Raw genomic sequence first — 23,616 nt, forward strand, 5'->3', positions numbered from 1 at the left:
TTTAGGGCCATACCCATGGCATATGGAAGTTCCCAGGGGTCGAATCCGAGCTGTAGCTGCCAGCATACACCACAGCCACAGCAATTTGGGATCTAAGCTGCATCTGCAACCTATACCTCAGCTCATGGCAGTGACAGATCCTTAACCCACTGAACTAGGCCACGGATTAAACCTGCCTCCTCATGGATATTAGTTGGGTTCGTTACTGCTGAGCCACTACTGAAAGTCCCAACAGTGCATTTTTTAAATTTACATCTGCTAAAAGGAGATTGCACTTTGCGGAGCCCTGCCCTCAGTTCTTTCAGCTTGACAAGAATCTCCCCCAAACAAAATTATCTTAATAGTTTTGTGGGTTGAGAGTTTCATAAAATGTGGCACGCCTATGTTCATAAGTGCCAAGAAAGGAGTGATCAGAACAGGTGGGGTTAGTTGAGGCAGGCAAATCCTGTTGTTGAAATTTGTCTTTTGATTTACCTTGTTGGTTGTTTAATCCTTTGCACCAGCCTTAGTAATAATATTACTTTGCCATCTGCTTCAGAACCCACTAAATCTGCAGGGCCAGAAGAAGAAAGGCTGCCTCTTAATCACTCAGAGTTCCTGTTTCTTTGTAAAAGGTATCTTTTTTTTTTTTTTTGCTTTTTAGGGTCGTACTTGAGGCATATGGAAGTTCCCAGGCTAGGGGTTGAATTGGAACTACAACTACCAACCTACACCACAGCCACAGCAACACAGGACCCGAGCCACGTATATAACCTACACCATAGCTCATGGCAATGCCAGATCCTTAACCCACTGAGCAAGGCCAGGGATCGAACCTGCATTCTCATGGATCCTAGTTTGGTTCATTAACCCCTAAGCCACTAAGGGAACTCCTGTAAAAGGTCTCTTGAACAAGTAGTATCAGAGAATTTTTATGGTAGTGTGCAACTGAAGAAATTTTATAGAAATGCTATTGACCATTCACATTTGTAAGTGGAGACAGCAATTAATAATCATTTACTCCCATAATTAATAATTTATTCACTGGATATTACAACATGCGCTATTAAAAAGGGTGTGGGATCCCAGATCCATTTTCTTTAAAGGATGGAGAGCAAGAGACAGAGAGCCAAGTATCATTCAGTGGCTGTCAGGTGCTAGAGGAAACTGACATTCTAGAAGAGCTTGTCTCACATGGCTGAGTTCCCTGGATGCCCTAGAGCAACAACTTTTTTTTCTCTTGCTTTTTATGGCCGCACCCGTGGCATATGGAAGTTCCCAGGTAGGGGTCGAATTGGAGTTGCAGCTGCCAGCCTATACCACAGCCACAGCAACTCAGGATCTGAGCCATGTCTGCGACGTACACCACAGCTCACGGCAACGCCAGATCCTTAACTCACTGAGGGAGGCCAGGGATCGAACCTGTGTCCTCATGGATCCTAGTCAGATTTGTTTCTACTGAGCCACGACAGGAACTCCCAGGGATCCAGTGGACTGCAGCAATATTTCAGAGGGGTCACTGGCACTGTCAGACCCTTTATGAATTGGAAAATAGGTGCTTTGTATACATTTTGTCCAAATGTTAGCACGCAGGAGAGAAGTAAAGGCAGTCAGCTGGAGCAGTGAAGTCCCAAGCAGGTTTTACTGATCAGAGAAGATGGCCAGGAGCACTGAGAAAGGAGAACTCAGCCGCCGCCCCCCCCCCTCCCCGTTTAGGGAGAGTTCAGTTTTATAGGGCAGGGGTCACATAGTCGTGGGATGGTGGTTGGAGTCTCTTCCAGGTGGTAGGTTTAATCTTTAGCCGGCCAAAGATTAAACAGAAATGTCTGACAGTGTTCTGAGGTGGTGACAAGTCCGGGCTGGAGCAGATCTGTAGCTCATGGTGACACTTTTATGGCTGCTTTGTTGTCCAGAGTTTCCCCCTAAGACCAATCTCAAAACCTCTGTCCTATAAGTATTACCCTTCCCATGCTATAGGAAACTGAGCTCAGAGGGATTTAGACACTTATACCCACCAACTGCCAGGAAGTGGAAGAGTTGGGATTCAAACTTATGTCTGTCTGATGCTAGGCCTGTGCTCTATCTCTCTGACAACCTGATGCAGGCTCCGCTGCACAGAGCTTTTCAACCCTGACTCCCTCAGCTTTACAGGTAGCGAATTCTTTTCTTCCCTTCCAAGTCAGAGCTGCATCTGATCATTACTAGTGTTGGCACTCAAGTGTTTCTAAAACCAGCAGAAGCCAGTGAAGCCCTTGGAGTCATATCACTGGGAGCTGCCGAAATAGGAGGAGTATTTCAAGGTCTTGGGCTTCGATTCAGCCATAGATAGCCCCAGGGCCCAAAGTGTGCTGTGTTGGATACAGATTCTCTGGACCCCTAAGCTTGTGGTTTTCTACCACCTCCTTTGGTTTCCAGCCCAAGACTGCAGTTTTAAGGAATGTAGTGATTCTGTTGCCTCCACTTGAGTCAGCATCTTGGATAAGCTAAGTGCCTCTTTCTGGTCAAGACCACAGAGTCCATGAGAGCAGGAACTGAGTCCTTTAAGTGTTTTGCTTTGCAGAATCCTTGGCACTAGTGAGTGAGCCCTCAGTTCCTGCTTCTGAATGAATGAATGATTACAAATTTAAAAATTTAGCAACCAAAAAGGCAGAAACTTCTAAAAAAATAAATCAGTCAGTCATTCCTTGGCACCGAGACTTCTGTTCTTTGAGACCAAGAGAGCCAGCCTAGTTCCTTATGGTCATGATCAGCAGAGCTTATAAACATTTAACTTATGTCTAGCAAGAAAAATAACTATATTAAAGAAGATAACTGAAAATAGACAAGAGATCAAAGAATCACTCATCTACCACTCCCCAGAAAATTCCACTACCCAGAAAAAAAAATCATTTTGGTTTATTTCATTGTGTAAATGAAGTACGTTAAGTAATAAATGACATAAAAAGTACATAGAGTAAAATATGAAAGTTTTCTCCCTTTCCAGAGATGACTACCATTAATAATATGGAGTATTTGCTCAAAACTGTTTTAAAAGTATGTTTGCATTTGCAAATATATGCAAATGCAAATTTGAATGTTCTGTAACTTTCTTTTTTGTCAATATTGTCATAGAACTCTTTCTGTAACACTGTATAGAAATCTACTATATCCCTTTTAATAGCTGCAGAGTATTCCACAGGCTCGATGTACAATAATTTCCCTATAGCAATGTTTCCAGGGAGTTCCCGTCGTGGCTCAGTGGAAATGAATTCAACTAGTATCCATGAGGAGCAGGTTTGACCCCTGGCCTCACTCAGTGGGTTAAGGATCTGGCATTGCCGTGAGCTGTGGTGTAGGTCACAGACATGGCTTGGATCTGGTGTGGCTGTGGCTGTGGCGTTGGCAGGCGGCTACAGCTCCAATTCAACCCCTTGCCTGGGAACCTCCATAATGATGTGGTGTGGCCCTAAAACGACAAAAAAAAGAAAAATAATGTTTCCCTATTCATGGGAATGTTCCCTACTGATGTTTCCAGTTACTAAGACAGTGAATGCACATCTTTGGACACTTGAACATAATATGTGATTATTTCTGTGCAATACATTCCTAAATTTATAATTGCTAAGTTTAAATGGTATGTACAATTTTAATCAGTCTTACTCTTTAAAAAAAAAATTTTTTTTGAGGGCCACACCCATGGCATTATGGAGGTTTCCAGACTAGGGTTTGAATCCAAGATGTAGCCGCTGGCCTACACCATAGTCACAGCAACTTGGGATCTGAGCCATGTCTGCCACCACAGCTAATGGGCAATGCTGGATCTTTTTTTTTTCTTTTTGCTATTTCTTGGGCTGCTCCCGCGGCATATGGAGGTTCCCAGGCTAGGGGTCAAATCGGAGCTGCAGCCACCGGCCTACGCCAGAGCCACAGCAACACGGGATCCGAGCCTCATCTGCAACCTACACCACAGCTCACGGCAACGCCGGATCGTTAACCCACTGAGCAAGGGCAGGGATCCAACCCGCAACCTCATGGTTCCTAGTCGGATTCGTTAACCACTGCGCCACGACAGGACTCCTGGGCAATCATTATTAACATTTGCGTCACTTAAAAATGTATCAGGGAGTTCCCATCCTGGCTCAGTGGTTAACAAACCCAACTAGTATCAATGAGGACTCAGGTTCAATTCCTGCCCTCACTCAGTGGGTTAAAGATCCAGCATTGGGGAGTTCCCGTTGTGGCTCAGTGGTTAACGAATCCGACTAGGAACCATGAGGTTGCGGGTTCGGTCCCTGGCCTTGCTCAGGGGGTTAATGATCCGGCGTTGCCGTGAGCTGTGGTGTAGGTTGCAGACGCGGCTCAGATCCCGCGTTGCTGTGGCTCTGGCGTAGGCCGGTGGCTTCAGCTCCGATTCAACCCCTAGCCTGGGAACCTCCATATGCCGCGGGAGCGGCCCAAGAAATAGCAACAACAACAACAAAAAAGACCAAAAAAAAATAATAATAATAATTGCCCATGTAGAGATGTTTATCAAGTTGCATATATATAGTACAATATTATTGTCTAAATTCTAATTAATTAATTTTATTCCTAACGCCAGTGTTTCTTATATTTTAGGATGTGATTGAAAGGAAATCAATAGATGTCAACAAAAATGTGTGTGTAAACATAAACATCACAGTTTACAAGGGCTGTTGGGAGGGATTTCTCTCTAGTCTGTGGGGTATGAGTAGTTACCTTCTTAAACAACTAACTAGTTTTCATATGAAATCTTTTTTGGGTGTGTGCGTGTGTCCTTTTTAGGGCCACAACGGTGGCATATGGAGGTTCTCCGGCTAGGGGTCTAATCAGAGCTACAGCCGCCAGCCTAGGCCACAGCCACAGCAACACCAGGTCCAAGCCGCATCTGTGATCTACACCACAGCCCACGGCAACACCAGATCCATAACCCATTGGGCGAGGCCAGGGATCGAACCCGCAACCTCATGGTTCCCAGTCAGATTCGTTTCTGCTGCGCCACGATGGGAGCTCTGAAATCTCGTAAATGTTTCCTTTGTGTGTTGGCTGCTGGAAGGCTAAGAGTCAAGTTTGTGCTCTTTAACAAGTATCTATAAGCATGGAGAGAGAGATAATAGTGTGGATGATCTTGATTGCTTGATTCATCACTGTCCTTTGATGTTGAAAAATAATGTAGTTTTCCACTAGCGATTTTCTCAGAGGAGACATTCTGGGTGTAGTTAAGTTTCCCAGAAATCCTCCAAGATAGCTGCTCAAATTGTTCAGTTGCCTTTATTCAGCTGGTGGGTCTTCTCACCTCGTGCTATTTCTCTTCTGCTTTGTCCCTCTGGGCTCTCTGTGAGCTCAGGCTTCGGCTGCTTCCAGACCTGTACCATCCTGGCAGCGCCTGCCCCCCCCCCCCCCCCTGCTCTGGAAATGGAATTAGTCTCTCTCTCAACTGCTTTTCTTGAGAAAATGCTGATGAGTAAAATTCTCTGCGTCGTCACACAGGAAAAAATCATGTTCGTATCTTTTCCAACTCTAATAGGAAAAAATGAAATAGTTGCAAATTGTGATTTAGAACTCAAGAAAGTCTCCTGGGTTGATGCTTGAGGTTCATTTCTTGCAAGTTTGTTTGCTGGTTTGAGTTAAATATTGTTAAAATCTGTCCTTTTTTATTTTTTCTCTAGGTGAATGTCGGATGTGTACCCAAAAAGGTAGAATTTTTATTTTTCCTTCCTTCCACATTCCTTTGACATATTTGATAAATCATGATCAGTAGGATGTATATCAGAAAAAGATGCCAGTTAAAATCTAGCTGCAAAAAATAACTGAGAAACCTGCTAAAAGTGGTTTAAACAATAAGATAGTTTTTGTGTTTTTATTTTTATTTTTCCTTTTTTTTCCTTCATTTTTAGGGCTGTATCCTGTAGCACATGAGGTTCCTGGGCTAGGGGTTGAATCGGAGCTGTAGCTGCTGGCCTACGCCACAGCCATAGCAACTCCAGATCTGAGCTACATCTGTGACCTGCATTGCAGCTCACAACAACACTGGATCCATAACCCACTGAGCAAGGCCAGGGATTGAACCTCATCCTCATGGATACTAGTCAGTTTCTTAACCCACTGAACCACAGCAGGAACTCCATTATTTGTGTTTTTATTTTATTTTATTTTATTTTTTTTTGCTTTTTAGGGCTAAACCCATGGCATATGGAAGTTCCCAGGCTGAGGCTAAGGGTCAGATTGGAGCTACAGCTGCTCACGGCACAGCCAGATCCCCAGCCCACTATTCGAGGCCAGGGATCAAACCTGTATCCTCATGGATACTAGTCAGATTGATTTTCCCTGTGCCACAACAGGAACTCCCTATTTGTGTTTTTTAAATAAGAGGCTCAGAGGAAATAAACAAAATGCCTAGAGATAGGCAGCTTCTGAGATGGGCTTAGAACTTAAGGGTATCTGAAAGAACCCTGGCTTCTCTCCTTCGGGTATCCTGGACAATAACCCCACCCCCACCCCCAACCCGCACCCTGCCTTATGGGCCACAGGATGGCTTGTGGAGCCCCAGGCAGGATGTTCTCACTTAGCACTGTCCCTGCAGATTGATTCAGATTCTCCTGGCCAGGAGTGAGCTGCCCTTGCAGGGGACACTGAGCAAGTGAGTGGCATTTTCAGCTAGCAAGAGGGGGAGGAAGGGGGCTGCTGGAGAGAGAACCACAGAAATATTAGCTCCTGGATATTAATTGCATCATACATACAGGGGACATTTCATCTTGGCCATTGGCCTTGTGGTTAAGTTCTCCTGGTGGCAGAATTCCTGCAAGGACATAGTGGGGAGGCAACCAGGAATGGAATGTAGTGTCTGGCCTCAAACTTCTGATGGTCTAGAAGGACCCAAGACCAACAAAGTATCTATAGTCATGGTATAAAAGAAAAGCACTTTCCATCTGCACAGGATAACTTTTTCTCTACTGGGAGATCCAGCCAGGATCTGTTGCATCACTCAGGAGTGATCAGACTATTAAATTGATTACCTGGCATCACAAGGGATTGTGTTACAAAGCGATACATTATTTATTAGAGTGAAGTTTTATCTGGACCTAGTAATTAGGACTGGTCATCTGCATAGGGTAGCTTGTTCTCAGTAGAGAGATCCCAGCTGGAAATCCAAATCATTGAATAGAATCTTCCCAGGTATTTCCATTCAGTTTTGTAGCCTCATGGATTCTCTTGGCTACCGTAGTAATTAGTTTTTGGCCCTAATATCTGTGGTGTAGGTCACATTGAATGAGCTCATCTTTTTACAAATGTGGGCAGCATTGTTTCCACAGCTACCTCTTGCTTATACTTGCAAGTAATTTTACTCCTAATATGAATGTACTTTCAAAACATGTTATAATCCCAAATTTACAACCTTTTGTTATTGAGATTACATTTTAAAACTGGCAGCTCTTTGGTGTGATGTAAGCAAATATCCTAATTGTATCAGTGACACACCTGAGTTTAATTTAAGAACTTTTTTTTTTTTGAGTCAGTTCTATAGTGTGTGTGTATATATTTTTTTTTTTTTGGTCTTAGGAAACTTTTTTCCTGTGAGACATTTTTCTTAAATTATTTTCTTTCCTTTTAGTTCTGGATTTTGGAATCTCTTCTACTCGTAATCATACAATTATGAATTTATGAAATACATAAATTAGAACGTGGTTTTAAGTCGCTTAAACCAATCGTGGTAGTAAATCTTGTATTGATCAGAGCTGCCTCATTATTTTAAAACTACCATTTGAGCTAATACTGCATAGTTCCCTGACTTTGTAATGTTTTGTTCCTATATATCTTGTTTCATTTATTTCTTCTGTTTTGATCACTTGTGATAGATATTTACCTGATATTTTTATATGGTTTTTTTTTTTTTTTGGTCTTTTTGCTATTTCTTTGGGCTGCTTCCTCGGCATATGGAGGTTCCCAGGCTAGGGGTCGAATCGGAGCTGTAGCCACCGGCCTACGCCAGAGCCACAGCAACTCGGGATCCGAGCCGCGTCTGCAACCTACACCACAGCTCACGGCAACGCCGGATCGTTAACCCACTGAGCAAGGGCAGGGACCGAACCCGCAAACCTCATGGTTCCTAGTCGGATTCGTTAACCACTGCGCCACGACGGGAACTCCCCTTTTATATGGTTCTAATGATTTCAGAATGCTTTTGCATTCTTGAAAAGCAGTTGGTAATTGTGTCTTGTGGGGTTTTTTGTTTTTGTTTTTTTTTAAATTGTCCTTGCCCGAAGCGTGTGGAAGTTCACAGGCTGGGAATTGAACCTACACATCAGTGACCCAGCAGCTGCAGTAACAGTACCAGATCCTTAACCCTTTGAGCACCAAGAGAACTCCTTGCCTCTTGTTTTGTAGAACAATCCCGAAGCCTAGAGTGGAGCCCTCTCAGCAGGGGTAGAGTGGAGCAGCTGTAGGGAAGGAACTAGATGGCTGAGTCTCATGCCACGCTTATTAGGTCTGAGCCTAAAGCCTAATGCAGTTCACATAGAGAACACCCTCCCCAGGGGATGTTTGATGCCATAGCATCGTACACAATACGAATTAGAAGTAAATAAATAGGGTACCTCAGGATGATATGAGGTATAGTGTTTCTCTTTTAGGGCTGCCCCCTTGGCATATGGAAGTTCCCAGGCTAGGGGTCAAATTGTAGCTGTAGCTGCCAGCCTGCACTACAGCAAGATGGGCTCCGAGCTGCATCTGTAACTTACACCACAGCTCACGGCAAAGCTAGATCCTTAACCCACTGAGCAAGGCCAGGGATTGAACCCGCATCCTCGTGGATACTGGTTGGGTTCATTACTGCTGCACCACCATGGGAACTCCAAGTTGTTTCTTAAATAACATAATTTATTTGTGCTATTGATAAATCTTTCATTTGTGTTATTTACAATAAAGAATCTAGCAGATAAAAAAGGCTAATTCTATAAGATCATTACCTTGACAAAAAGAAAAAAAGAATCCAGCAGAATCAGTCATCAGTTTAGTCATCCTTAGGCATAAAGGGTGAAAAGTGCAAAGAAGGAATCAAAAGCTTGTCAGAAATGGAGTCTCAGGAGTTCCTGCTGTGGGAGCGGTTAAGGATCCAGCATTATCTGTGCTGTGGCAAGGGAATTTCTGGCTTGGGAATTTCTACATGCCTTGGGCGTGGTCAAAATGAAAAAAGAAAAAAAAAAGGAGTCTTGGGCACATCTGAGAAAAAAATAGTAATTTGTCTGTCATCTAGAGTTCTGGATGCCAGTTTCAGTTATCATGATGATCTGTTGGCATAAAAAGCCTTTACAGAGTGTAGATTACATTCCACAGGAGATGCATCCAGCCTTTGAGTTCCAGATATCTGATTACAGGAGTTCCCATTGTGGTGTAGTGGAAATGAATCCGACTAGGAACCATGAGATTGCGAATTCGATCCCTGATCTTGTTCAGTGCATTAAGGATTTGGCGTTGCCATGCGCTGTGGTATAGGCCAGCAGCTGACTGGACCCCTAGCCTGGGAACCTCCATATGCTGTGGGTGCAGGCCTCAAAAGAAAAAAAAAAATTCTCAGATATCTGATTACATGTATCTTAGAGGGACTTGTTTGTAGTTACTGAATACAATAAGAGGAATCTATTCTTTTTTTTTTTCTTTTTAAGGCGGCACCCATGGCATTTCGAAGTTCCCAGGCTAGGGGTCGAGTTGGAGCTGCAGCTGCTAGCCTACGCCACAACCATAGCAACGCCAGGTCTTAACCCACTGGTCAAGGCCAGAGATTGAACCTGCATTCTCATGGATACTAGTTGGGTTCATTACTGCTGAAGCACAACAGGAACACAAGTAATCCATTCTCTTAAAGTTTCCAGTCCTCAACTTGATCTAATAGCTTCTTTCTAAATCACTTTAAAGTTGCAGATGCAGGACTTCCTGCTGTGGCACAATAGGATCAATGGCATCTCTGCAGCACCAGGATGCATGTTCATCCATGGCACAGTGGGTTAAGGATCCAGTATTGCCATAGAGGAGATGTAGGTCACAACTACAGCTTGGATCTGATCCCTGGCCTGGGAACTCCATATGCTGCAGGCAACCCAAACAGGAAAAATAAATAACTAAAGTTACAAATGTAATTCCTTTTCCCAGAACTGAGCACAAAAGGCAAGATTTAAAGGAATCTGAAGCAATACTACATTTTAATGGAAGAACTGTGAGGCATATGATACTCTGCTTTTATGGAGCTTGTAAACTAGGGAATTCAACAGTAGAAGTAATTTCCTCCAACATTTCAGAAGCCTCACCATAAAATCTATTTGATCATATTTCTGGATTTTCTCTTCTAAAATGTTTAGTTTTTGGAGTTCCTGTCGTGGCTCAGTGGTTAACGAATCTGACTAGTATCCATGAGGATGCAGGTTTGATCCCTGGCCTTGCTCACTGGGTTAAGGATCCGGCATTGCCATGGCTCGGATCCTGTGTTGCTGTGGCTGTGGCCAGCAGCTACTGCTCTGATTCAACCCCTGGCCTGGGAACCTCCACATGCTGTGGCTACAGCCCTAAAAAGCCAAAAAAAAAAAAAAGTTTTGTTTGTAATTTAAAGGTCAGTGTTTTTATCTGCTATTATATACTTACCAGTTTGTAGAAAAAAAATTATTTTCTCATGGGACTCATGCACTACTTTTGGGGGTACTTTTTTTTTTTAATAGGTGATGTGGAACACAGCTGTCCACTCTGAGTTTATGCATGATCATGTTGACTATGGCTTTCAGAGTTGTGAGAGTAAATTCAATTGGCGGTAAGTGTTAATCTTGAGAGGGTTCTATTTACCAATGTAAATAATTTTCTTAATGAAATGAACTATAAACTTTTAGGGGATGTATTATTAATGGTAAAATATATACAACATAAACTTTTGGAGGTAATGGATGTTTATGGCACTGATTTTAGTGATGGTTTCACAGGTGTATACTTACCTCTAAACTCATCAGATTGTATACATTAAATATGTACACCTTTTTTTTTTCTTTTTTGGCCACACCTGAGGCGTATGGAAGTTCCTGGGCCAGGTATTGAATCTGAGTAATAGCTGTGAACTGTATCGCAGCTGTGGCAATGCTGATCTTTAACCCTCTAGACACATTGGGAACTCCTGTATATCTTTTTGTGTATTAATCATACCTCAATAAAGTAGTTTTAAAATACACACGCAGGAGTTCCCATCGTGGCTCAGTAGTTAATGAATCCGACTAGGAACCATGAGGTTGCGGGTTCGGTCCCTGGCCTTGCTCAGGGGGTTAAGGATCCGGCGTTGCCATGAGCTGTGGTGCAGGTTGCAGACGCAGCTCGGATCCCATGTTGCTGTGGCTCTGGTGTAGGCCGGCGGCTACAGCTCCGATTCGACCCCTAGCCTGGGAATCTCCATATGCCGTGGGAGCGGCTTAAGAAAAGGCAAAAAGACAAAAAAAAAAATACACACGTACACATGCAGGTGCCCATTGTGGCTCAGTGGTAACAAGCCCAACTAGTATCCATGACAATGGGGGTTCGATCCCTGGCCTTGCTGAGTAGGTTAAAGGATCTGGCATTGCTGTGAGCTATGGTGTAGATCACAGAAAAAAAAAAAAAAAAAAAGCACACACACACACACCAAAAAGGTCCATTTTAGCCTTTTTTGTTTTTTTTCCCCGGGCTGCACCTGTGGTATATAAAAGTTTCCAGGCTAGGGGTTGAATCGGGCTACAACTGCCAGCCTACACCACAACTGCAGCAATGCCAGATCTGAGCTGCATCTGTATATTTTGAAGCTGCCAATTCAATGGCATTAAGAATATTCATAGCATTGTGCAACCATCACTGTGTCCATTTCCAGAACTTTTCCACCTTCCTGAACAGAATTGATGTACCTGTTAAAGTCTTTCTTCCCTCAACTCCTAATATCTATTTGACTTTCTGTCTCTGAATTTTCCTATTCTAGCTACTTTATACAACATTTGTTCTTTTATGCCTGGCTTATTTCACTTTGTATAACATTTTCAGAATTCATCCATGCTGTGACATAAGTCAGAATTTCATTCCTTTTTAAGGTGGAGTGGTATTTCCTAATATTTATATATCACATTTCATTTGTTCATCCTTCAGTGGACCTCTGGGTTTTTTGCATCTTTTGTCTGTTGTGAATAATGATGTTATGAATATTGGTCTAAAGTGCCTATTTACAATTCTTTTGAATCTATACCTAGAAGTGGAATTGGTGGTTCATATGGCAATTTATGTTTTGATTATTTTTTTCTTTTTTTGGCTAATCCACAGCATATAGAGTTCTCAGGCAAGGGATCAGATCTGAGTCACAGTCAAGACCTAAGCCACAGCTGTGGCAATGCTGGATCCTTAACCCACTGTGCCGGGCCGGGGATGGAACCTGTGTCCCAGCACTTCCAAGACCCAATCTCATTGTGCCACAGTGGGAACTCTGGCAATTTATGTTTAACTCTTTTTTGGAAGCTTTTATAACTTTAATTTTTTTTTTTTTTGTCTTTTCAGGGCTGCACCCACGGCATATGGAGGTTCCCAGGCTAGGGGTCTAATTGGAGCTGTAGCCTCTGGCGTAAGCCACAGCCACAATGCAGGATCCGAGCCGCGTCTGCAACCTACACCACAGCTCACGGCAACACCGGATCCTTAATCCACTGAACGAGGCCAGGGATCAAACCTACAACCTCATGGTTTCTAGTTGGATTCGTTTCACTGCGCCACAATGGGAACTCCTACCTTTAATTTTTTTAATGAGGTATAGTTGATGTACAATATTATATGTTTCAGATGTACAGCCTAGTGATTCATACTCTAAAGGTTGTACTTCATTTATAGCCATTATAAAACATTGGCTATATTCCCTGTGCTGCACAATATGTCCTTGCAGCTTATTTGTTTTATGTATAATAGTTTGTACCTTTTAATCTCCTATATTTAACTTTTTTTTTTTTGCTTTTTAGGGACGCACCTGTGGCCTGTGGAAGTTCCCAGGCTAGGGGTCGAATTGGAGCTGCAGTGTCGGCCTACACCACAGCAACACTGAATCCGAGTCTCATCTGTGACCTACACCGTGACTCATGGCAGCACTAAATACTTAACCCACTGAGCGAGGCCAGGGATCTTCACGGATACTAGTTGGGTTTGTCACCACTGCACCACAATGGGGATCCCTTAACTTTTTCTTTTTTGTCTGTGCCCATAACATGGGAAGGTTCCTGGGCCAGGGATCAAACCTTCGCTACAGCAGACAACATCAGATTCTTAATGCACTGAGCCACTAGGGAGCTCCAGCCTATGTTTGAACTTTTTAAGGAATTGCCATAAACTTTCTGAAGCCATCAAATTCAAAAAAAAAAACTCAGCAAGTTTATTCATTTATTCAGCAGCTAATAAGTGGCCATCACATACTTGGCACTGTGGCAAAGCACCTCTCCTTGTGTTCTCTGCAGAAAGAAAGTTATGTCCTGTACATGCCAACTGAACATTCTCCATGCAATAGAATAAGGATTTTCTACATACGGGAAAGCAGACGAACCCAGGGGAAGGGGTGCCTGCTTTACAGACATTCACTCCTGGGGCTCTCAGTGACAGTCTGATTCTCCACTGAATGGTGTTCAGGGACAGAGGCCCTAGTTACATCTGAAAGAGGAGACCCCTGGCCCTCAGCCGTGACTCTGGTTTCCTTGGCAGGTTATAAAGGAAAAGCGCGATGCCTACGTGAGCCGACTGAACACCATCTATCAAAATAATCTGACCAAGGTGAGTGTGCAGGGTTTCGAATTTGGAGAAGGAGCTGTTCTCTGCTGGAGAGCCAAGTCTGGATGGACTGAAACACAGCCTTTATTTCTTTCTTGTTTCTTTTACTTCTTTTGTGATTAGTGGTTTTGATATTGATGTGGCAGAGCCCAAATTTAATTCCATAGGCCAATCTTGTTTCTAGTTCCACAGAGAGTGGGCACTATGTGCCAAAGTCGGTGTACCAGGTCTCACCTGATGCCAGCCTGCACCTGTATGGTCCTCCACTAAGCTCCAGAAATCACGCTCATCAGAGCCTGATTTATGCAACAATGTGTCAGTTGATGGATTTAAACCAGACCATAATCTGGCTGGAAACCTACCATTGATCATCTGATGCTTGGCTAGATTGCTCAGGACACCATGTCATGGTTCAGAAGGCTGTTTTTTGTGGATAAAGTTTGATTAAGAAAATTGGGCAAAGGTGTGTTTGCCTTCAGCAAACATGTTGTTCTTTGCTATCTGAGACTTTTTCCCCTTCCAACGGGACTGTGCTGGGGACACTGACAAATTGTGTGCCATCCAACTATCCCTTTTCTTGCCAGCTTGCCTCCCCTGACTCTTCATTTGTCATTGTGGTCTCACGTGGTTGTTTCTAAGATTTCAGCATAGCCTAGGTTATGTTAGATCTGTATATTTGGGGTGATATTGGGAATACTATAATCTCATTAGCAGCATGTTTAAAACCACTTTTTAGGAGTTCCCTTCCTGGCTAAGTGGTTAATGAACCCAGCTAGGATCCATGAGGATGAGGGTTTGATCCCTGGCCTCGATCAGTGGGTTAAGTATCAGGCATTGCTGTGGCTGTGGAATAGGTCAGCAGCTGCAGCTCTGATTCAACCCCTAGCCTGGGAACTTCCATATGCTGCACATTCGGCCCTAAAAAGCAAAACAAAAACAAAAAACACTTTTTAGGGTAAGTTACTTCTGCAGATGGCTAATATGTATATGGACATACAGAACTTCCTGGGCCAGGGATCAAAACCACACCACAGCAGCAACCCAAGCTGCTGCAGTGACAACGCTGGATCTTTAACTTGCTGCATCACAAAGAACTCTGAACCTCATGTATTTTTATATTGATTTCTGTCATTCATTAGGTTTATTTTTTGAAGGATGATTTTTTTTTTATTTTAACCTCCAATTCGAAGAGAAAATATTTTGGGTTCTTAGGACCCCTCTGTACTGAGTTCAAGAGATTTTAAAGCTGGGGTTCCTGTTGTGGCTCAGCAGGTTAAGAATTGGACATAGTCTCTGTGAGGATGCGGGTTCAATCCCTGGCTTCGCTCAGTGGGTTAAGGATCTGGTTTTGCCACAAGCTGTGGTGTAGTCACAGATATGGCCTGAATCCTGAATTGCTGTGGCTGTGGCATAGGCTAGCAGCTATAGCTCCCATTTGGCCCCTAGCCTGGGAACTTGCATATGCAGTAGGTATGGCCATAAAAAGGAAAAAAAAAAAAGATTTTAAAGCTGCTAGGCATGAACACGAGATGCCATTTGCTGTGGTAAAACACCTAAGTCAAAAAAAATTTTTTAGTAGAGCTGGCTTAAAATACTTTTTGCCAAAGAGATAGGAAAATTACTAAGGAAATAGCATTTTTTAAAAAACATACTAACAAATCTTGGTGTATTGTAGAATTTACTCTGACCTTATGGGAAGAGTCACTTATACTTGATCTAGAAATTCAGAATAGGAAATTTTCTGTCAAAATCCTAGGAAATGAAAATAAAAATTTCATCAGTTCTTTCCCCAGATGATTACCTATGTTATTGCCACTTGACTCATTTCCTTTTTTATCTGGAAACCCGTAGGAAATCATTACCTCCTGAAAAAGGTTTTTCAGAAGCCTCATGGCTTTTGGCATGGATTTTTTTTTTTTTTTTTTTGGCTGTGCTCATGGCATGCAAATGTTCCCTGGCCAGAGATCGAACCCATGCCACAGCAGTGACCTGAGCCACAGCAGTTGCAACACCAGATCCTTAACCCCTAGGCCACCAGGGAACTCCTTGGCATCAATCTCAAGTCAACATGATTAATCAGGGCATCTGCAGAACAGGCCTGGAGGGCTGATTAAAAAGGAAGAAATGGCTCAATTCAGAACCAGGCGTGTCCCAAAATGTTAAAACATTCCATTCTGTAATGGTGCCTACAGGGTTCCACAGTCTTTGAGACACCCGCATTTGTGTGCTGGGGCATGTCTGGTAGCTGACAGGAGCTTTCCAGCGATCCTGACACTGAAGCCCAGGCACAGAGGCTGCCAGTAAGAGCAGATCACATCTGAGTTCTCACACCTCTAGCTGAGAACTTCATAGTAGGTAATTTTCTAGTATTCTTCCCCTTTTGGTTAAGAAAACAGAAGCATTGCATTTTCTTCCCTTGGTCAGAGTTTTTCTCTTTTGCCTCCACTCCCGGCATCTTCATCCTTTTGTTTTTCTCAGACTTATTTCTGCCAGATACATCATTCTTCAGTGTGTTTCCATTTAAATGAGGGAGGCTTTCTCCTTCAACTCATGGGGACAAAGATGGAATCTTCTTCCTTGTGGGAGTGACTTGCATCTATATCTCTTTAATCTTTGGGTTTGGGCCCCAAAGAGCACCTTTATTTCTTCTTACTCTACGCTTCCAGCATCAAAGGACAACCTCCTTACCTAAGTATCAGTTAACAATCACAAGTTCTGCAGAAACTGGAACCTCAGAAAGTTGGCCTGGCGTCAGCAAACCAAAATCATAGTCCTCGATAGAGACATGGAAAGATCTGAGAAGTCACAGCAAGTTTTGTTTTGTTTGTTTGTTTGTTTCGCTTTTTAGGGCCACACTGGAGGCATATGGACATTTTCAGGCTAGGCGTCTAAATGGAGCTACAGCTTCCAGCCTGCACTGTAGCCACAGCAACTCGGGATCTGAACTGCGTCTGTGATCTACACCACAGCTCATGGCAACGCCGGATCCTTAACCCACTGAGTGAGGCCAGGGATCGAACCCACAACCTTATAGTTTCTAATTGGATTCGTTTCTGCTGCACCACGACGGGAACTCCTTTGTTTTGTTTTTGATCTTAAGAACAGGCTTATGTTGGAGTTCCCATCCTGGCTCAGCAGTAACAAACCTGACTGGTATCCATGAGGACACAGGTTCAATCCCTGGCCTTGCTCAGTGGGTTAAAGATCCGGCCTTGCTGTGGCTGTGGCTGTGGCATAGGCTGGCAGCTACAGTTCTGATTCCACCCCTAGCCTGGCAACTTCCATATGCTTTGGGTGCAGCTCTAAAAAGGCAAAAAAAAACCCAAGAACAGGCTTATGTTTAGGGGGAGGTTGTTGGGAGAGGGATGGAGTGGGAGGTTGGGGTTAGCAGGTGTAAGCTATTACACATGGAGGGGATAAACAGCAAGAGCTTATTGCATAGCTCTTGCATATATATAACTGAATCACTTCGCTGTACAGAAATTAACACATTAATCAACTACAATAAAAATTTGGACTTCTGGCTCTGACTCGAAGGATAGGCAGCGTCTCTGCAGCACTGGAACACAGGTTCAGTCCCTGGCCCAGCAGAGTGGGTTAAGGATTTAGCACTGCTGTAGCTGTGTCATAAGCTGAAACTGGGTCTTGGACCTGATCTCTGGCCCAGGAACTCCAAAAAAGAAAAAAAAAATTAACGATTTACACCCAGACATTTAAAATCATCTCTCATCTGGAGTTCCCATTGTGGCACAGTGGAAATGAATCCGACTAGGAACCATGAGGTTACGGTTTCGATCCCTGGTCTCGCTCAGTGGGTTATGGATCTAGCCTTGCCATGAGCTGTGGTGTAGGTCACAGATGCGGCTCGGATCTGCTGGAGTTGGTACATAGGCAGGCAGCTGAAGCTCTGATTTGATCACTATCCTGGAAACCTCCATATGCCTCAGGTATGGCCCTAAAAAAAAGCAAAGAAAAAAATTAAAAAAAACTCTAATATGGAAAGAAAACAGAAGACATTTTGAAATCTAATATTATTTAACTGTTATATTTACTAAAATATATGGATATTAATTATACAAAGAGGTTAATTTCCAAAAATGCAACAGTTATACCATGCCATACTCACTATTGATATGAACAACATGGATTTCATCTTAAAAGACTTAATTTGGGAGTTCCCGTTGTGGCTCAGTGGTTAATGAATCCAACTAGGGACCATGAGGTTGCAGGTTCGATCCCTGGCCTCACTTAGTGGGTTAAGGATCTGGCTTTGCCGTGAGCTGTGGTGTAGGTTGCAGACGTGGCTCGGATCCTGCATTTCTGTGGCTGTGGCATAGGCCAGTGGCTGCAGCACCGATTTGACCCCTAGCCTGGGAACCTCCATATGCTGCTGGTGTAGCCCTGAAAAGACAAAAAAAAAAAAAAGAAAGAAAGACAATTTGATTATTTTGTAAATTTTCCCATTTTAAGGGGATTTCCTCCTGATCCTGATTCTAACTCTTCCCTCCTCTTCTTTGGTATGCCCTTATCTTCCTCTCCCAGAACTGCAAGCAAAAAAATAAATGAATAAAAATTTAAATTTTTAATTTTTTGTCGTTTTAGGGCTGCACCCACAGCACATGGAGGTTCCCAGGCTAGGGGTCGTATTGGAGCTGCAGCCGCTGGCCTACACCATAGCCACAGCAACACTGGATCTAAGCCATGTCTGTGACCTACACCACAGCTCATGGCAATTCCGAATCCTTAACCCACTAATCGAGGCCAGGGATTGAACCTGTGTCCTCATGGAGGCTAGTCAGATTTGTTTCCACTGAGCCATGATGGGAACTCCCAAAATTTAAATTATTAATTAAAAACAAAAAACAAGCTAACGTTGCCATGCTCCCTCCTCCAGTCCCACATAGAAATCATCCACGGCCATGCAGCATTCACGAGCGACCCCCAGCCTACAGTAGAGGTCAACGGGAAGAAGTACACAGCTCCTCACATCCTGATTGCCACAGGTGGCGTACCCTCGGTCCCCCCGGAGAGCCAGATCCCTGGTGAGTCTTGCAAAGGCAGACCCTTGTTAGAACGAATCCACCGTTGTTTCCAGCTTTACAAGCCTTGCCAGGGGATTTGCCCTCTACCAATTCTTTGTCTTGGACACTTGGTTGAAGGTCTCTGCAGACCTAAAGGTAGTTTGCTTAAGCAGTGCCTGCTCATGGGGCAGAGGAAAGTATATTGTCCAGTTCCAGGTGCAGACATAACTGCAGGTAACACAAGGAGAAAATCAGCAAAGACAAAAAATAAAAATAAAGAATAAAGGAGTTCCCATCATGGCTCAATGGTTAACGAATCTGACTAGGAACCATGAGGTTGCGGGTTTGATCCCTGGCCTTGCTCAGTGGGTTAAGGATCCAGTGTTGCTGTGAGCTGTGGTGTAGGTCGCAGACGTGGCTCTGTTCCCGCATTGCTGTGGCTCTGGCATAGGCCGGTGGCTACAGCTCCGATTAGACCCCTAGCCTGGGAACCTCCATATGCCGAAAGTGTGGCCTTAGAAAAGACAAAAAAAAAGAATAAGCAGAAGCCACATCATTCCCTTCTCAGCACAGTGGAGATTACTTCTAGTGTCACTTCATCAGATGGGTCATTATGTATAAGATATGTGAGGCATCTATTTACTGTTTTGTTTAAAGGAGAGACTTCTTGGAGTTCCCAGCATAGCACAGTGGTATAAGAATCTGACTGCAGCAGCTCAGATCACTACAGAGGCACAGATTCAATCCCTGGCCAGATGCAGTGGGTTAAAGGATCTGGCATTGCCACAGCTGTGGGTCGGATTCAGTCTTATGCTGAGGGTGCCATCATAAAATAAATAAAATAAAATGAAAAATAAAGTACTTTTAAAAATAATAAATCAGAGACATCTTGTAGATATAACTTCATCAGCTAATTAAACCTTCTTTATATGCACAATTTTCTCTCATATAAAGAATTAGAACATTAAAGCAGAGTTCCCGTCGTGGCTCAGCGGTAACAAACCCAACTAGTATCCGTGGGGACACAGGTTTGATCCCCAGCCCCACTCAGTGGGTTAAGGATCTGGTGTTGCCATGAGCTGAGGTGTAGACACAGACGCAGCTTGGATCTGGTGTTTCTGTGTTTCAGTAATAAGTCTCTGAAACAGTCATGTCTGCCTTTGTATTGCATATATGGGGATGAATCACAATCTACCACCTTATTCTCAGGCAGGAAATATTGTCCATATCTTTTTCCTCAACTGGCTTTTAAGATCTTTGTGGATGGCAATCACATTTTATATATCTTTTATTTTCTCGATGGATTGGCTTCTTAAATCCACGACAAACCTGAATTTATATGGAAAAATATGTGTATTTATTTATGAATTTTTTTCTTTCTAGAAGAGAAGAGCCTTAAAATTTCACCAGCTTTTATTTATTTATGTATTTATTTATATTTTTGTCTTTTTAGGGCTGCGTCCGGGGCATATGGAGGTTCCCAGGCTAGGGGTCCAATCGGAGCTGTAGCTGCTGGCTTACACCATAGCCACAGCAACGCTGGATCTGAGCCGTGTCTGCGACCCACACCACAGTTCACGGCAATGCCAGATCCTTAACCCACTGAGCAAGGCCAGGGATGGAACCTGCAACCTCATGGTTCCCAGTCGGATTTGTTTTTGCTGCACCACCACGGGAACTCCTGTAAGAGAACACCTGTAAACTATTGAGAGACATCTGACAGTGACTTACAGAGGAGAAAGTCCAGTTAGAAAGTTGTTGCAGGAGTTCCATTGTGGCTCAGTGTGTTAGAAATCCATGGTATCCATAAGGATTCAGGTTTGATCCCTGGCCTCACTCAGTGGGTTAAGGATCTGGTGTTCCACAGAGGTGGAAGATGTGGCTCAGATCTGGCGTTGCTGTGGCTATGGTGTAGGTGTGTAGCTGCAACTTAGATTTGACCCCTAGCCCTGCAACTTCCATTTTGTGGCCCTAAAAAAAGAAAAAAAGAAAGAAAAAAAAGGAAGTTGTTACAGTAGAATGTATAGGAGACGATGATAAGTTCTTAAGTGCAGTGTAAGCATCTGAAATGTGTTGGAAAAACTCAGTTCAGCTCTACAGACAGGAACTGAGCCATTGCTATGTGCTGGGTGCTAGGAGAAGAGAACAGACATAAGAGACACAGAAGGGAGAGTCAGTTACTGTATTTCACTGATTCCAAGACACCTTTTTTAAAAAGATATTCAACATTTCTGAAGTCAGGATGTGTCCTTAATGGTGCGTTCAGTTTGATGAAATGCAGTGGTTTTTGTGACTGATGAGATGGGGGTTGTTGATAGAAGGAACCATGGATTGACAACTCAAAGACTTAGAATTCTTGGTAGAAGGTAGTCTTTTCAGCTGAAGCGGTAAACCTGAGAGAGGGATGTGGTTTGGGAGAAAAGGTTCAATTCAGAGTTCTCTGGTGGCACAGCAGGTTAAGGATTTGAAATTGTCCCTGCAGTGGCTCGGGTTGCCACAGGCAGTGGCTCGGGTTGCTGCTGTGGCAACAGTTTGGTCCCTGGCTGGGGGAACTTCCATATGCTGTGAGAGCAGCCAAAAAGATACATTAAGGTTCAACTCTAAATATCCTGAGTTTGAAGCAGAGTAGGATTGTGTAGCAGGACAGTTAGAAATATGAAACTAGAACCTGGGGAGGTCAGAACTGGAACTGTGCGTTTGGAAGCCTCCCACGATGAAGGGAGAGTTGGATGAGACCTTTGAAGGAAAATAACAAAGAGAATCAAGGGTGAGGGCAGAGGTTCCCACCTCCTTTTGAGGGTGGGAGCGTGAAGCAGAGCCAGCAAGGAGTCTCACTATGAGAGCTGAGATCTTAGTTACTCAGAGAAATTTAGCTGTTATTTAGTTGTCACTGCTCTTATTTCTAGGGAGGAAATAAAAATATTGACTCAGGGAAGATTTGATTGTCAGCTTCCCAAGTGGAGACTTTTCTAAAACTTGTCAAAAATGAGAGCTGAGAGAGTTCCTGTTGTGGCTCAGTGATATCAAACCCAAATAGTATCCATGAGGATTTGGGCTCGATCCCTGGCCTCGTTCAGTGGGTTAAGGATCCGGCATTGCCATGAGCTTCAGTGCAGGCCAGGAGCCGCAGCTGTGATTTGACCCCTAGCCTGGGAACTTCCATGTGCTACATGTGCAGCCCTAAACACACACACACACACACACACACGAAAAGCTAAGAAAGTGTTTGGTTTGTGCATAAAATGTGATTACAAGAGAAAGCTCCATCTGTGTGACCTATGTTGCATTTTCCTATGTAGGTGCCAGCCTAGGAATTACCAGTGATGGGTTTTTTCAGCTGGAAGAATTGCCCAGGTAAGCTGCTTTCCTTCCTTACCCGCATGTTTGCCCCATGCAAACATTTCTTCCACCTCTCCTTCCCATTTGTTGAATTATGTTTTCTCACCTCTTCTCTTTTGGTGACCTTAGGTCTCTCAGCCACGAGTAGCCCGCAGTACATGACTCAGATCTTTTGTGCTTGTGATCAGGCCATTGTAAAATTTTTAGAAACAGAGTCAAATGCTGGGTAGTTTGAGAATAAACACTAGAGACCTATAATTACCTTATTTCCTCAGCTTGCTAGAGCATCCACTGATAATGTGTCTGAAGTGACTGGGATTTTGGTTTTCCAAGCACCTAGTGCAGAGGCAACTGAATAAATGAACACTGTGTCAGTTTTACAGAAATAGGTTTTCTGAAATTGCCCTTTGTTGTTTTTTGTTTGTTTTGTCTCTTTTTTTGGTCTTTTTATGGCTGCACTTGCAGCATGTGGAGGTTCCCAGGCTAAGGGTCTGATCAGAGCTGTAGCTGCCGGCCTACGCCACAGCCACAGCCATGCCAGATCTGAGCCATGTCTGTGACCTACACCACAGCGCAGAGCAACGCCAGATTCTTAACCCACTGAGCGAGGCCAGGGATCGAACCCGCAACCTCATGGTTCCTAGTTGAATTCGTTTCCGCTGCACCCCAACAGGAACGTCTGAAATTATCTTTTGTAGGTGTGTGTTCAAATAACATTAGGAAACTTCTGCCCCGGATTTAGATACAGAGGAAAAGAGATGATGAGGAGGATTGTCTCTAATTTGAAGAAGCTGCCAATTGCAGGCTTCCTGGATTTAGAGGGCCCTTCCCTTCACTCATAAGAGATGGCACCTGGGAAGTGGGGGAGGGGCTGTTTACTGGAGACTGGCCTTTATTTCCTTGGGAGTTGAGCTCACTGTAGAGTCATCCTTGCTCAATTTCGCTGCTCCCTCAGCAGGCACTGCCAATCCAGTGTGAGGTCTTAATCCGGTGCTTTTACATAAAGGCCTTACGGAAGGGTGACTAATAATCCCTGCTCCTACCTTTACCTTAATTCACCTGGCCCTGCAGACAGTTAATCAGGGACAAGAGGGTGTCTTTGCATTTCTGTGGTTGCTGTGAAAATGTCTTGTAATATTCAGACCAGGTAATCTTATGACTCTGAGAAAAGCAAACAGGTGTTTTTTTTTTTTTTTTTTAGCTGTGCCTGCAGCACGTGGAAGTCCCCAGGCCAGGGATTGAATCTGTGCCACAGCAGAGACCCAGGCCACTGCAGTGATGATGCCACTTAACCCATTGCACCACAAGGGAACTTCTGCAAACAGCCTTTTTAGATTTGTTGTCTGGAAGCCATGGCAGCTTGTTAGAGACAGCCTTTCTTTCTTCATGATCTGTTTGGTTTTAGGGGTGAAGGATTCGAGACGTGTGAGACAATATCCAGAAATGTGGTCATGAATCATCATGTTTAAATGATAGAATTCAATCTAGACTC

At 43.6% G+C, this 23,616-nt stretch overlaps 1 protein-coding gene across 1 annotated transcript in view; it reads left to right on the forward strand.

Annotated features, from left to right (window-relative positions):
• The window catches only part of GSR (glutathione-disulfide reductase), a 50,572-nt gene that overhangs the window by 8,830 nt on the left and 18,126 nt on the right, over positions 1-23,616 (forward strand). The window contains exons 2-6 of the mRNA XM_047772540.1: positions 5,646-5,672; positions 10,683-10,771; positions 13,698-13,767; positions 18,659-18,806; positions 22,085-22,139. Coding sequence (XP_047628496.1) covers positions 10,686-10,771; positions 13,698-13,767; positions 18,659-18,806; positions 22,085-22,139 — 359 coding nt within the window. The 5' untranslated portion in view covers positions 5,646-5,672; positions 10,683-10,685. The remainder of the gene's footprint in view (positions 1-5,645; positions 5,673-10,682; positions 10,772-13,697; positions 13,768-18,658; positions 18,807-22,084; positions 22,140-23,616) is intronic.

The sequence above is a fragment of the Phacochoerus africanus genome, chromosome 3, assembly GCF_016906955.1.
Source record: "Phacochoerus africanus isolate WHEZ1 chromosome 3, ROS_Pafr_v1, whole genome shotgun sequence".
Classification (NCBI taxonomy): domain Eukaryota; kingdom Metazoa; phylum Chordata; class Mammalia; order Artiodactyla; family Suidae; genus Phacochoerus; species Phacochoerus africanus.